General features: G+C 37.2%; 1 protein-coding gene across 1 annotated transcript in view; it reads right to left on the bottom strand.

The window, feature by feature from the left end:
- The window catches only part of MGAT4D (MGAT4 family member D), a gene marked incomplete at both ends in the record, with an annotated part of 67,912 nt that overhangs the window by 40,098 nt on the left and 11,494 nt on the right, over positions 1–16,320 (bottom strand). The window contains 6 exons of the mRNA XM_081304384.1: positions 305–380; positions 1,030–1,137; positions 2,807–2,853; positions 6,168–6,301; positions 9,260–9,394; positions 12,070–12,228. Of these exons, the coding sequence (XP_081160510.1) occupies positions 305–380; positions 1,030–1,137; positions 2,807–2,853; positions 6,168–6,301; positions 9,260–9,394; positions 12,070–12,228 (659 nt within the window). The remainder of the gene's footprint in view (positions 1–304; positions 381–1,029; positions 1,138–2,806; positions 2,854–6,167; positions 6,302–9,259; positions 9,395–12,069; positions 12,229–16,320) is intronic.

Raw genomic sequence — 16,320 nt, 5'->3', positions numbered from 1 at the left:
CATGGTCAGGAAACAGAAAGAGGTCTCCACTGGCCAGATATATACCCAACACCACGCCCCAATTCCCACCTCCTCCAGCCACACCCTACCACTTCAGTTACCACTCAGTTAATCCCATAAGGTACTGATTCACTGATTGGGTTAAGACTCTTATAACTCAATCATTTCTTCTCTGAACCTTCTTGCATTGTCTCACACATGAGCTTTTGGGGGACACCTCATATCCAAACCATAACAGGAAGAAAGGATTTAAAAGAAGGAAGGAGAAAATAGTATTTTCAATTAATATATACCAAGTTCTCACCTGTAAATAATACATGGCCTTGGATTGGGCATACAGCATCAATATACAAAAATCCAATACTTGTTTCATGTGCCAACTAAAGATAAGCAATAAAATCTGTTAATATTTGTCATTATTATTTAAGAACATGTTTCAGTAATCCAAGACATTTTTTTTTACAGTTTACTCACTGCATAGTAGCAATATTAAATAAAAGTGGACAAATTCATACTAAAGCTTATACTAGAAACCTCCCATTTATTCAATGGGAAGTACCTGCCATTGATAAACTAGGCTAAACATTACCTATGTAATTATTTCGTTTTGTTACATTTTGATCTATGTAATAAAATTAATATTCTTTCTGATATTATGCCTCATTTATAGGAAATTATATTAAAAAAAACTTTACGGGGGATGGGGATGTGGCTCAAGTGGTAACACGCTTGTCTGGCATGTGCAGGGCGCTGGGTTCGATCCTCAGAACCACATAAAAATAAAATAAAGATGTTGTGTCCACCGAAAACTGAAAAATAATTATTTAAAAAAATTCTCTCTCTCTCTCTCTCTCTCTTCTATCCCTCTCTCTCTCTCTCTCTCTCTCTCTCTCTCTCTCTAAAAAAAAACTTTACAGTAATTTAATACTAAACTAGATACTGATATGAAGAACAATTTGCAATTCCATTCTCGCCCTTTGGGATCTCATATTCAAATCTGAAAAATTGGACAACGTGTATGTATCATACCTCTTAAGCTCTGAGACAGTTGGCCGCTGGGTATGTAACCTATCCGGGTATAAAAAGGCTGGTACTGAAATGACCTCTAGGGATCCAGATTTCACTTGCCTTCTGAATCTGTAAATATAAGTAAATGGAGGCTTATAACTGAACATATACTGAGTTTACCAAAATAACATAAATACTTAGATATAACTTCTTTATGCATAGCTATGTAATATTTTCTTTTGAATTATTTTACTTGTTGATATATGTTACCACATCATGTAACCACTACTTTTTAGTCAAAGTATTCATTTTATAAAGTATTCATCAGATTGAAACATTAAGATATATGATATAAAATTCATTTCCTCATAAAAATTACAAGAACTTTGAAATATTTAGGTTATGATCACAGAGAAGTCCTCACACACTTGACAAGGGAACTAATATCTTAAAGTAGTTTCAACTAAGTAATAACATCACATCATTTTTAAATGCATAACTTTGAATTGAGTAAGAGTCCTACTGAATAGCAACGTGACCCCTGGAATCAGACTACCACAGCAGGGGAGGGTTAAGTCTCACTCTTGTCCACAACTCCTTGGAAAACTATGATTACATTTTGGCATTTTTCTATTAAAAGTTAATATTGATAGACTAACAAGGACATCACTAAAATACATAAACTCCTTCTCACTGAAGCTTAACCATGGAGAGAAAGGATAGAAGACCAGGTAAAACATTTTAAATGGTCTTCCGTTAGAGACAGATAATATGCTTTTAAATAGGATTTAAATTTAGGCATTAGTTTTTATTAAGATGTTAAAGTTTCGAGAAAAGGTTTGTTTTACTTCCTGAAAATTTAAATAAAGTAAGACAAAGTTTTATATGCGTGATCTCAATATGTGTAAAAATCAGCTCAATGACTACCTTCTTGAAAAAGTGTTCAACATCCACAGGTGTCATGTTAATTCATAATAATACAATTTCTACCAAAGTCCTTCCTTTGATTTCTTCTTTTATTGGTACTGGGGATTGAACCCAGAGGTAATCTGCCACTGAGCTACATCTCCAGCCCCTTTTTCATTTTTATTTTGAGACAGGGTCTGAATTGCTCAGGCTGGCCTTGAAGTTGCAATTCTCCTGCCTCAGCTTCCTGAGTCTCTGGGATTACTGGTGTGTATCTATAGTCAGGAAGATTCAAAATTGTTCTTCTTCTTCTTTTTTTTTTTTTTTTTTGTACCAGGCATTTTACCACTGAGCCATATACCCAATATTTTTATTAGTTTTTTATTTTGAGACAGGGTCTTGCTAAATTGCACAAGGCCTCACTAAGTTGCTGAGACTGGCTTTGGATCCTCCTGCCTCAGCCTCCCAAGCCCCTGGGATTACAGGCATGCACCACTGTGCCTAGCTCAAAGTCCTTCTTGATAATATTATATTGATTCAACAGTATGTTCCAGTGATTGTAAGCAGAAGAGATGAAGTAATTTCATGCAGCAAGAAATATAAGAGTGTTTTGAATACAATTTGGTTTCTTTTGGGGGCAACCAATTTCATGAAGGCTAACATTATAACAACTATTACATGAAAAATTTGAATTCCAGTAAGCAAATAAATTATAAAACTGGAGAAAATCATCAGCTATTCTTTATCCCAGGTTAGGAATAATAGCAGATTCTTTATGCACAATTCCATTCACTCAAAAGAATGTGATAAATAATAATACAATCAGACAGGAAAAAACAGTAGTATAGAGAAATGAAACTGGCTACTTTAAAATTTATAAGACAATACTTACCTTTTCATAATCATGTCAACAACAGACTTTAAATAATCTTCATTACTCTGAAAGTAAGGGGGAAAATGTAAGTTTAAGTATGCCTCAGTTGTATTAATATAACTTTTTTTTTGATACCAGGGATTAAATTCAGGGGCACTTGAGCAGTGAGCCACAACCCCAGTCCTATTTTGAATTTTATTTAAAGACAGGGTTTCACTGAGTTGCTTAGTGCCTTGCTGATTCTGAGGCTGGCTTTGAACTCTTGATCCTCCTGACTCAGCCTACTGTGCTGCTGGGATTACATTTTTGCTACAAGTAAATTTAATTTATGTGTGGAATGTCATTATTTCCTGATAATTTCTAGTGTTTTACACTTTCTGTAAGATAACTAAAAATAAACAATTTTCTTTAAAAGCTTTGATTTGAATATAGAAAATATTTTATTATTCTCCTTTGCCATGATAAGATATTATAATCAATTTTTATACATAAAAATCAGGATAAAAATTTTATGTATCTAGAGCCAGGTGCAGTGGCCCATGCCTGTAACACCAGCAACTTGGAGGTTGAGGCAGGAGGATCACAAGTTCAAAGCCAGCCTCAGGAATTTAGCAAGGCTGTAAGAAATTTAGTGAGACCATGCCTCAAAAAAAAAAAATTTTTTTTAAAGGGTGTGGCTCTGTAACTAAGCATCCCTTGGTTCATTTCCTGGAAACAACCCCCCTCCTCCACTGCCTGCCAAAATAAAATCTCATGTATATATTTAAAAATGTTGTGGTAATCTTAGAACAACTTATTCCAAAGAACTTCTCTTTGGGGAAAACCCTTCATTTTATGTGTATTAGCTGACAGTAAACTTGCTTTAAAATTACCCCACATTGGGCTGTGGATATAGCTCAGTTGGTAGAGTGCTTGCCTTACATGCATAAGACCCTGGGTTTGATCCCCAGCACCACACACACATACACACACACACATTTTTCCAGACAGTATTACTCAATTCTCAAATTTCTTTCTAATCATAACCAAATCAATAACTATTTGTCATGCACTGAAACAACATTATAATTTAAACCCGGCATCAAAGTTATACTTCTTAAGCCTTCTACATTCTACTTTAAAATTCATTCCCCAATATCTTATTAGTCTACACATTTTAGCAGATGTGCCTTGTGTATGTGTTATGTTTGCATCTAAAAATGTTCCCCAAAGGCTTATATGCCAAAGGCTTGGTCCCAGCATGTGGTGCTACTGGAAGATGGTTTATAAAAGGTGAGGTCTAGCCAGGTGTGGTGCTGCATGCCTGTAATAACAGCAGCTCAGGAGTCTGGGACAGGAGGATCACAATTTGGAGACCAGTCTCAGCAATTTAGCAAGGCCCTAAGCAACTTAGCAAAATCCTGTCTCAAAATATATATATTTTTTAAAAAGGCAGGGGCTTGGGATGTAGCTCACTGGTTAAGCTTCCCTGGGTTCAATCCCTGGTACAAAAAAAAAAAAAAATGGGTCTAGTAAAAGGAAATTAGGTCATTAGAGGGTGTGCTCTTAAAAGGGATGTTGGAGCTCCTTCCCTTTTGTCTCTCTGCTCCCTGGATACCCTGAGGTGAGCAGTTTTTTCCACCATGTGTTCCCACCATGATGTACTGCGCTACCACAGGCCCAAAGGCCAATGGCCAGGCCTCCATTGACTGAAACCTATGACACTAAGTCAAACTAAACTTTTCCTCTTTATAAGTTCATTGTCTTCAGTATTTTGTCACAGTAACAGAAGGCTGACTTGACATGGTATGCTTCCAATAGTAAGAAATTAAATTAGAGCAAACTATAATGACTATTAAATCTTTAACTTCTATTATCCTAATAATTCTTCTATTGCTTGTTTTGTTTACAGGTTCTTATTTTTCTAAATATAAATACATCTTTATTATAGGAAATTTAAACAACAAAGAAAATAACAAAGGAAGAATAACAAAGATTCCTCTCTTAGCTTTCAAATAAAACCAATATTAATATCTTGGAGACCATTATTCTAAGGTTTTCTCAATTCTTTTTCTTCTATATATATTTGCTCTATCTATATATCCTTTTTCTTCTTCCTTCTCATTTTCATAGATAACATTAATTTAATGTGATGTTTTTCAACTTTTTTAACTCAACAATATAATATGGACATGATTCTGTATCTGTGTGTATAGATTTTCAGTCTCCTTTCAATGGCTGGCTACAGAGTATCACATTATAAAAATATATAACAAAGTGTTTAATCGTCCTGTTAATGATAGATATTTGTGGTATAAGTCAATATTATGCTTTTATAAAGCAATGATACACTTACTCTGTACCATGCCCTAAACACAGGTACAATAAATATATTAGCTAATCTTATCCCCAAACATACTCACCAAATAGATAGTATTATCACCTTGATTTTACAGATAAGGAAAGTGAGGCACAAAGAAGTTAAGTAAGTTGTTCAGGTTCAGCAGCCAGGCATTGGAACCTCAGAAATGCAGATCTAGATTCTGCATCCTCAACTATCATGTGATCTTGCTGTATTTTTATTGGGTTAAATACCTGCCTGATTATCTCCTAAGGATAAGTTCCCAGAGTCTGGATTTCTGAGACAAAGGATATATACATTTTAATTATGAATCATGTCAAATTTCTCTCCAAAAAGTCTTATGGCATTAATATTTCCACAGTACTTTATGGTTGGACTCAAATTTTCAAAATGGTACAATGATTACTAAGCTGGCAGTAGAAGTCTTTATAGCCACTGGGGAGACCAAAATTTGAATCTGCTGTATTAATCACCAGGCAAATTACTTCATTTCTTTAAGCTCAGTTCACTATAAGGCTGAGACATGATAGCGGTATTTACTTTACACTGATGCAGGCTGTAAGTCATGTCTAGAAAATTTTGCCACAATTCCTCAGTGTAGAAGGAGTCTTTCAATTAATGGTAGTTAATTGAAATTAATTTACTTAATATAAATTATTTCTGGATTCATATACTAACCTTTCATTGAATTACTGAAGCATCAATTTTAATATTCTGTTTGTAAATATCATTTCTGTGTCTTATAGTATGCCTGGACCCCATATCAAATGCAATGAAAATCTAGTATCCTTATATCTCTCACATTAAGCCATTATGTTGTCTTTTTAGATTAACATATTTAATTCTTCTCAGTTGTGCCAAGCAAGGATTAAATATATTGGCTGCAATCCCCAAAAGGCATCTACATTTGTTTTTGTTTTTTGGGTTTTTTGTTTGTTTGTTTGTTTGTTTGTTTTAATTAAAGGAAGAAAATGGTACCATGATTACAACTGAGAAAGGCAACTGGGAGACTTTAGGGCGAGAGTTTTTCGTACGTACATCTGCAATAGAGACAATCACCACGGAGTCCTTCTCTTCTGAAGGTGTCATCCTAGTCATGATGGAGTTCAGAGTTTGCTTCAGGTAACTATGTGCTCCTCTGTTAACCGTGGAAATACCTAGAGCAAAGGTAACTACAGACAAAGGAATGGGAAGCTTAAACCACAGAGCAAACATAATTTAGCGTTAATTCTGTGCTCATGTCTATTCTTGGGTTAGTCTTACAGCCACAGTGTTTGAAAACATATTACAAAACTAATTCAGACTATATTAATCTTATCCCATTTTTTTCATATTCTGTTGGAGGAATTTCTGTTGGAGACTCCATGATGTCCTTATGTTGGAGTATTCTGATACAGTGAGAATAAAACCAAACTCTTTCCATTTGTTAATAGCTTTCACCTAACTCACAATGCGATTTCTCTACTCTTCTTCCTAGGGACACACTGGAACCCCCCAAATAGGAAAAAGGTGCCGTGAAATATTTTCATCTGTGAAAAAAAAAGTCTGACGTGATTTCTGAATGGTTTGATGGAATGAACCCACCCACATCCTCGGCGCCTGCCATTTCCTATAATGAGTGCAGCACTGGGGGACAGGCCATGTCGTCCAGGCTGCCCCCCATATCCTGCTGCATGAGGGCAGGCCGCACATGAAGCCTCTCCACTTCCCTTCCCCCTGGAAGGTGGAGGTAAGGCCCTCAGGAATGGCTAGGTGAGGCTCTCAGAAGATCCTCTTTATAGAAAGCAGAGATAAAACTGAAAAAAAAAAATAGTGAAAACAATCATTTCCGGATTCTGGCAGATAACAAACTGAGAAATGTTTAGTTAAGAAAAACTAACTGGTAACAACAGGAGGAGCCGTTATTTCACTGATTACTTTTTTAAAATTTTTTTGTACCAGGGATCGAACTCAGGGGCACTCGGCCACTGAGCCACATCCCTATTCCTATTTTGTATTTTATTTAGAGACAGGGTCTCACTGAGTTGCTTAGCGCCTCACTTTTGCTGCATCTGGCTTTGAACTCTCAGTCCTCCTGCCTCAGCCTTATAGGCATGTGCTGCCTGCCCAGCTCCACTGATTACTTTTGAGTCTGGACACATTTTCATATGTTTGTTGGCCTTTAGATTCCTGTTCTGAGAAATCCCTGTTTAAGCCCTTACCCATTTCTCTACTGAGGTATCTGCATTTTAAAAATTGACGTATGGACGCTCTTTACAGATTCTGAATATGATCCTTTTGTCAGTTATGTGTGTTATAAATATCATCTTACACTCTGGAGTCCCTTTTCAATGTTTTGCCTCTTGATGGAGAGAAATTCTTCATTTTTATGTAGTACAATGTAGCAATGGTTTTCTTTATAGTTCACACTTTGGGGCTCTTATTTAGAAACCTTTGCTTATCTTCAAGTCATGAAGACATTCTCCTGAGTTATCTTCTAGATGACTTATTGTTTGCCTTTCAGATTTGGAAATATGATTCAGCTACAGTTGATCTTCACTGGATGCTGTGAGGCAGGAATGAAGCGGAGGGATCTACCATCTATGTAATTTGGGGAAAGGCTTCCCAAGCCTTAGGGAGGAAAAACAATTTTGTGTTTTTGTGTTATTTTGATTTGTTTTGTTTTGTTGTTGCTGGGGATCAAATTCAGGGCCTCGCCCATGCTGGAAATCCCTCAGCCACTAAGCTATACCTCGCGTGCTCCTAGGTACATTTTAAATGCTATATTCAAAATATTCCCAGATTGAAGTTAAAGAGTTTGATAAGTATGAACTCAAAAAGTTCTTTAATCTCTCTAAACTTCAACTTTCTCTGGTGTGAAAAGGAATATGGTAATAATCATCTGGATGACTGCATTGGACAGTACAGATTCAGTGGCATAATGAGAGAAAACACAGAATTTAGCATGGGGGACACAGAAGGAACCCATCAGATGTTGAACAACACCACGTGGCATCACCCTAATCCCAACACAGAGGCTTGGATCACATGTCAGAGGTATGTGACACAGAGCCGGCCTGATCTCAAGGAGCTGTCTAGAGCAGGAGGGTTGGCAAGTCTGTTCTGTGAAGAGTCACTCAACATATTAGACTCTTGGGACAAGCCATGTCCCAAGACTCAGGTGTTAAAGGCTTAATTCTCTGCCCCTGGTGGTCTTGGGAGGTGATAGAACCTTTAAGAGGTAGAGCCTAGCAGGAGGCTTTGCAGTCACGGGGGTGTGCTCTTGAACAGGATATTAGACTCCCATCCCTTGCTGTCTCCCTCTTTGATTCCTGGCTGCCATGAGGTGAGAAGTTTGTTCCACCATGTGTTCTTGTCCATGATGTGCTGCCTCATCACAGACCCTAATAGAATAGGACACAAGACTCTGGACTGCAAGCCAAAACAAAACCTTCCTCTTTTTGATTATCTCAGGTGTTTTGTTATAGTAAATGAACACTAACATACTGTCTCTGTCACAAATACTATCATGGTAATCTTGTACAGAAACAGACATAGATAATAAGTAAATGAATGAAAATGGTTATGTTCCTATGAACCTATATGTAAAATCACTCACTATATGTAAAGTTACTCACTCTCTGAAATGAATGAGATTTGTGAGATGTCAGGCATTCGGAGACTTGGCCTAATATTTCTGCTTCAACCTCCAGTAATTTTTCTTATTATGTATATACCTGGTGAATTTGAACTCAGTCTTCAGGATTGAACTCAAACATCACCCCTTCTGTAAAGCTTTTTCTGACCCCAAGAAAGGTAGGGAAATAGGAAAATAACCAGCTAAGAAAAGCTTTTATCAAAACCAGGGAGAACAGATTTGTCAAGCACTTAGCAGAGGTTTTATGTATATTTGATTCATATTGACTTATTTTCAAAGCTTCTGAATTAAGATTGAATTTAAATTCAAATCACTAAACATTTATGGAATTATTTGTCAGAAAATTTGCTGGTAGTTCAAGTTACTGTCAGATAGACTGTGGCCTACAAATCAATTTGAGTATGACAGTAATGGATTATACTTTCAAACTTAAACATATATCCCAAAACACCAAAATATTTGCATTTAATTTTTCAATTTCAAGTTTTCTTACCATCTCTTTTCCCTTTGCCAATGATTACATCAGGATAGACCCTGGCAACTTTCCTTAGATGTGGAAAAAAGAACTTCAAGGCTTCAAATCTATTAGATGCTGTTTCATTCTCACTCGGGGTAACCATTTTCTCATCTAAGAGAAGAAATATAGTGCTTCTGAGTTAATAGCCACAGGGATTTTTCCCCCGTGATACATTTTTAAAAGGGGATTAGTAAATTAATCCAGATTAATTTAGTATTCAGGAGAAATATACTCTTAAATGAGAATTATAAAAATCAAAATACTGTAATGTATAGCTCTAATATTAGTGACTAATATTTATTTTTAAAGCAATATTTAATTTAAGCCTAGCACAATGAGCTACATCAGAGGCCCATACAACTGTCATTTCCAAATCAAGGAAATAAAACTAAAACCTATTACATATGATTTCCTCTGTTACTTTGATTCACATCATTTTGGCAAAGTTTGTATCTTTATAACTTTGTTTTATATAGTCCCTTAATGACCCAATTTGTACTATTCATTAGAATTTTCTTCTATAATTCTGAAAAAAAAATACCTTGGAGACCTCACACAATCCAATTTTAACTGATATACATAATTCAGAAATCAAAGCAGTATAGTATTATATAAAAATAGATATGTAGACTAGTGGAACAGAGTATAGATTCATAAATATGTAGGTGAGGGTTTTTTGTTTTTGTTTTTTTTTTTCAGTGCTAAGGATTGCCTACTAGGCAATCGCTCCTCAACCCAGCTCTGTCCCCAGTCCTGGTTGATTGATTTTGGAATTCAAGTCACTAAACATTTATGGAGTTATTTTTTTTCTGCCAGATAATATGCTGACTTCTGGTAATTCAAATTCAAAGTGCAAAGCAATCAATGCAAAAAATATACAGTTAACAAAAACGTGCTAGAACACTTGGACATCCATGTGGGAAAAAAAATATCGAACCTTTGTCTGTATTTCATATCACTTCTAAAAATTATCTTTAAAAAAAAGTAAAAAAACAGGAGGAGTTGTGGCTCTGGCATGTGTGAGGCCCTGGGTTCAATCCTCAGGGCCATATATAAATAAATGAATAAAATAAAAAAAGATCCATTTACAACTAAAAAATATTTATTAAAAAAGTAAAATACAGGGACTTTGATTGTGGCTCAGTGGTAGATTGCTTACCTATCATATGTGAGGCACTGGGTTCAATTCTCAGCACCACAAATAAATAAATAAATATTTTTTTAAAAAAGTAAAAAACATGAATGTAAAACATAAAAACTATGAAAAATTTAAAAACAAAATATTCATGACCCTGAGCTACATAAAGAGGTCTTAGATACAACACAGAACAAATAAATAACTAACCAAATAAATCAGTACACAATAGAAAAATTGATAATTAGTCTTCATCAAGAATTAATATATTAGTCTTCATCAAATATTTTCCCTCTAAAGAACATAATAAAGAAAATGAAAAGACATGCCACAGACTGGAAGAAAATATTTCCAATTCACATATTCATCTGACATATATCTGGTTAATATACAGAATTCTCAAAGCTCAGTGAGAAAACAAACTAGTCAATTTAAAAAATGGGCAAAAGGATTTGAAAATATATTTCTTCAAAGATGATGAATGGCCAAAAAAAAAAAAAAACAGAAAATGGAAAAATGTTCAACGTCATTCATTAGCCACTGAGGAAATAGAACTTAAAACAGATCTTCTAACCCTAGCAGGGCTGTAATAAACTGGAGTGACTGAACTCTCATACGTTGCTGTAGAGAATTCAGAATGGCACATGCACTATGGAAAAAAAATCTATCAGTTTCTTTTCTTTTTGGTTCCAGGGATTGAACCCAGAGGTGCTTAACCACTATGCCACATCCCCAGCACTTTTCATTTTTAATTTTGAGACAGGGTCTCACTAAGTTGCTTAGGCTGGCATTGAACTTGTGATTCTCCTGCCCCTGCCTCCTGAGTTGCCGGGAGTATAGGTGTGTGCCATTGCTCTGACAAGTCTGGCAGTTTCTTACAAGTAAAGCATGCACTTGCCATATGCCCCATCAGCCTGACTTTTAGGTAATAATCCTAAAATAATGAAAACTTATCTTCATAAAAAATGTATGTGAATCTACAGCAACAGTTATTTGTAATAGCTGAAAACTCAGAACACCCTCAATTGGTGAAAGGATAAACAATCTGCCAGGGGCTGAGAATGGGAGGAAGGCTTGACTATCCAGGGAAAGCACAGGGCAGGGATTTTTATCTTGCAGAGATAGGAAGCCACTGAAGGTGTCGTCTACACTTTGGTTAAAGTCAATGTAAATAGGTAGGAACAAGACTGAAGAGAAGAGAGAAAAATCAGGAGTATGGGTGATTCAGATGAGGCATGACGGGGCTGACTGGTGTAGTGGAGGGGGGGGGGGAATGCAGGCATACTTGTGGGATGTGCAGGATGAGGAATCAAGAGAACTGTGTGCTGCCTGACTGGGAGTGAGCAAGAGGGAGCAGGTGGGCTCACAGGTGATGCCCAGGTCTACAGCTGCATCTGTGGGGTGGATCCAGGATGGCACAATTCAGAGACAGAAAATAGGAAGAGCATCGTCAAGGTAGAGATGAGAGAGTGAATCCGTGATAATCTCTTACCTGATTTCTGTATGTCCCACAATAAAAGAATGGGTACCAGTTTGTTGTGTTTAATCAAGGCAAAATGCCCTAAAATCAGAAGGCTTTAAATCAAAATCTCCAAAAAACAATACCTAAAACCAACAAACCATCATACACAAAAAGAAAAGCAACACAAACCTAAGCTTCTGGACTTATTGTCTCTCAGTGTAATTTCATACTTCATCTGATTCAAGGCTTTTATCAGCTCCTGACGGTTGTTTTCAGTTTTGTTTTTTAAATGCAGCATAGTTTCCCTAAATTCCAAAACGTGGTTTCTACAACTAATTAATTGATTGTCTGCAAAGAAAACATATTTGCATATATTTATACATGTGGTAATTGTATCATACAAATTTACTGTAATAGCAAAACATATCATGAAAAATATATGAATCTATATTTATCTATATATAATGTATACCCACATAGAGAATGGTACTTGTGTATTATATGTATACATATGTGGATTTATGCAGCATAACATGTGAGTAGATATATATATATAGAGAGAGAGAAGACAGAAAAGGAAGAACAAAATGTTAGTAATAGGTGGAAATGAGATTCTCAAAGATTTTTTGCCTTATTTCTTTGTACTTTTCCTATGTTTTCCAAATTGTGCAGGAATTAGATTTGCATTTAGAAGTGAAAATCCATTGACTCATTAAAAAGTACTTTTAAGAATTTATCTGAAGAAATGACCAGGACCATGTGCACAGAGGTAGCTGGAAGACATTCAACAGGCACAGAAGCCTACAGGAGGCTGAGATAGGTTTGCTGGTGAGGGAGGAGGCCCTCTAGGAGCATATAGAGTCCTGGAAAGGAAGGAGGGAAGTCAAGTTGATGAGGGAGATCAACTGTTGAAAGCATTGAAGGGACAATGGTGACTTGGTGACTTTTGTGATGTAATGTAGGTGACAGCTGATTTGGAGTAGATTCAGGAGATACCAGAAGAAGACTTAGAGACAGGAAGTTTGGACAACTCTTTCTAGGAGCTTTGCTATAATAGAAAGCAGAAAAATGAGGCAGAAACTAGAATGGGGTGGGGTCAAGAGAGATTTTTTTTTTGAAGATGGAGGAAAATAACAGAGTCTTGGACACTGATGGATGTGATCCTAGAAGCAGGGAGAATTTTACAAGACATGGAAAGTAGACAAGAGGGGATGGAACCTAGGGGCTGGCTTTCGCCAGATTCAGGGACAGCTGTAGCCGTCACAACAGGACAGAGCCCTGGTGAAATGGGCACTTCACTTGGAAGGTGGGCTTTCCCTTGGTGATGGAGCATTTGGAAGCTCTCTTCTTATTGCCTTTATTTCTCAGTGAAATAAGAACCACAGTCACAGGCTGAGAGTGAAGGTAGTGAGGAGACACTGGAGGCTTAAAGAGAAAGTACTAAATAATCTAGAAAAGGAGGAGGTTGGATGGGACAGGGGTATGTAATACAATATTGAAGAAGCATTAACTTGAAGTTAGTGTCACGAATTTGAAGTGAAGTCATTTAATGCTTGTTTTACTCCAATTATATGAAGTCATCAGGGTAGCTATTCAGTGTAAAAGAAGAAATAGATTCATGAGAGTGTGATTTAGCCAAATGAGTGTAACTGAGAGAAGCCAGGGATGCTCTCTTGAGGGTATATGCCAGGGAACTATGATAATTGTCCGTGGAATTTTTTAAAAAGTGAGAACAAAGTAGTAGTGAGGGGCATGAAAAAGTAGAATAATTACAACATTGTACCTTGGTGTGACAAAGTGTCCCTGGCATTAGGGTACTAAAGAGGGTGACCTGGAAATGGTGGTGGTCAGAGATTGGGATGTTTGAAATGGACATTATGAAGCAAGCAGTTATTGCTAATGGCATGGTTAAAATCCTTAAGGAACAAGGGAGAAAGAGAGACCATGATTCTGAGTCACACAAGGAGAGAAGATATCATCTGAGTAAATACTGAGGCAGTTGGGGAAGAATGGTGGGAGGAAGTTCTGGAAGTAGCAGTGAGAAGGAAAGAGGGCATTTTCTCAACTTGGAGTACAAGTGGTTTGACAGAGAAAACAGCCACCACTTGAGACAGGCCACAGGGGAAGTTGGGTCCCCAGGGAAGGTCCAAGAACAAGATGGCACAGGGAACGTCAGAGAAGAGGATACGATACAGGCAATTGTAGCACCTGACTGTGAATTCCAGAAAGCACAAGGATTTTGGAGCAATAGGAAGACTTCAGGCATAGAAATAGAAAGCTGGAGGGGCTAAATACACAGCATGTGGGCATTTGAGAGCAGAAAAGTAGAGACTGGGAGAAGGTATTTATTGAAATCAGCCTCAGAAGGCTTAACGAAGATACAGTGATGAGACAGTGATGAGACTGAGTGTTGGAAAGAAAGAGGGAAGTGTGTCTTCAGGGACACAAGAACTCTGCAGTTCATTCCCCCATGGGTGCAGACTGGGGTGAGGGTCAGAGCTCTAAAGTCCCTGGGATGCCATTTTGCCCCTAGATGACAGGCTGGAAGAGAGAGATCTGACTCCACATTCAGCTTCCAATGGAATTAGATAGAGTCTGGGAAATGAAGTAAATTTCAGCTGGTTCAATGCTGCCCCCAATAATCTCTGCTCTGAAGGGAAAAGGGAGACTGCTGTTGTAAACTGGGTAGACAATTTGTGGTGTTTGCCCTGGATGCGGAGATAAAAGGTAGCCCAAAGAAGTTAGGGCTACATGCAAAGGGTGAATAGCATGTGCAGTGTGTGTGTGTGTGTGTGTGCGTGCGTGTGTTAGAGTCGATGCTGGAGGAAAGCAGAGGCAGAGAGGGTCTTCCAGAAGAATCACACTGGTTTCCAGCTTCTTTAATAAGCCAGCTATATCACCATCCTGAATAATTCACTGGGCTGAGGGTAGCATGGAAAAACCACAAGGCTAAATGGACAAGCAATTAGAACAGAAAACTACTGTGATCCAGTAATTTTGTGCACAGATAAGTTATTATTCATATGTAAAAATAACAATGAAAAACCCTCTCATAAATGTAAAGGTAACTTACCTCTACCATTCTTTAACAAAATGTACTAAAAAAAATGTTTTCCAAGTAACTGGAGATAAAAAATATTAAATGAGAAAATTGTGGTCTAAAAGGATTAGAGGCACATTTAAATTCATCAGATATGTATAGTGACTTAAATATAAATAATTTTTATAAAATGTTTACAAGATGAAATAGAAGCAATAGAATTTTAAAAATAAGCTCATACATAATGAAAATAAAATATATATATTTAAAACTTTTCCTTTATAATTGTAGATTAAAGTAGCAAACATCAGAAAATAGAAGAAAAAGAGGTAGAAATAAAAGTCCTAAATTATTAGATTGAAACAGGAAGAGCTCAAAAACTTTATTTGTATTGTTATTATCCTGATCATTAATAGTTACAGAGATGAGGAACTGGTAATTAATTATTGGCAATTCTTCTCCCCTGGGAGCTGTTCGCTGGTTCCTGGCCTCCACTGGAGATGAGGCTGAGATGGGGCGAGACAAAGCAGAGGCTCCCAGGAAACCCATGGGCATAGAGACGCGATGGAAGGTCTTAAGGATCTCAGAAAAGGGTCCCATGGAGCAAAAGAGGCGGCAGTAGTGTTGACTCATTTTCACACGGCCTCCTCTCTTCTCCCTTCTCTCTGTTTCCTGCGCTCCTTTTCCAGGCGGTTTCCACAGTTAAGACAGGATTTGGGAAATACTCTGGCATACTCAAGCCTCTAGGAAACATTCACGGTCACCCCCTAAGGTTGTCCTTCCATTCTACAGCAGTGGGCTTCTCGCTGGGTACATGGCCACCCACCTGAAGACTGTCCATCTCAGAGTCTCTTGCCTATGATTTGGCCACATGTCTAGGTGGCATCTGATGCGCTGTGGGTGGAACTGATTTGCACCATCTAAGCCAGGACAGAGAAGGGGTGTGTCTTTCTCTTCCTTTTCCTCATGTCAATATGGGGGATCTCTATTGGATCCTGCAGATGAATACAGTGCCCAAGGTGGACAGGACTCAAAGCCTCCAGTGAAGCTAGAGAAGAGAATCTCCACTCTGACCAGCTATTCCATTCAAGGCACCACTGTTCTGTGTGCGTGTTGACTTTAACACACCTAGACTTGCCTTAGAACCTATTAAAAGGACCTAGGATATAGCCTAGAGAAAATGAGGCAGGGGAGGGGGTGTGTGGAGAACAGCTTTTAATCTTGGTTGCTTTCTTAAAATATTTAGACAAATCATTAGAGAATCAATAGAGCGGTCAAAAATTTGTTTTAAGTCATATAAAAGGAAAAAAGAATTGGGATCTCATTTCTCCAAGATGAAAATGTTTTAATGTTTTGTTTTATATCACCCTGGAATTTTACCTACTTTTGTTTCTCACTTT

This window comes from Spermophilus citellus (genome assembly GCF_964194105.1).
Source record: "Spermophilus citellus genome assembly, chromosome: 8".
NCBI classification, from domain to species: Eukaryota; Metazoa; Chordata; class Mammalia; order Rodentia; family Sciuridae; genus Spermophilus; species Spermophilus citellus.
This window is presented reverse-complemented; position numbering and strand designations above follow the sequence as displayed.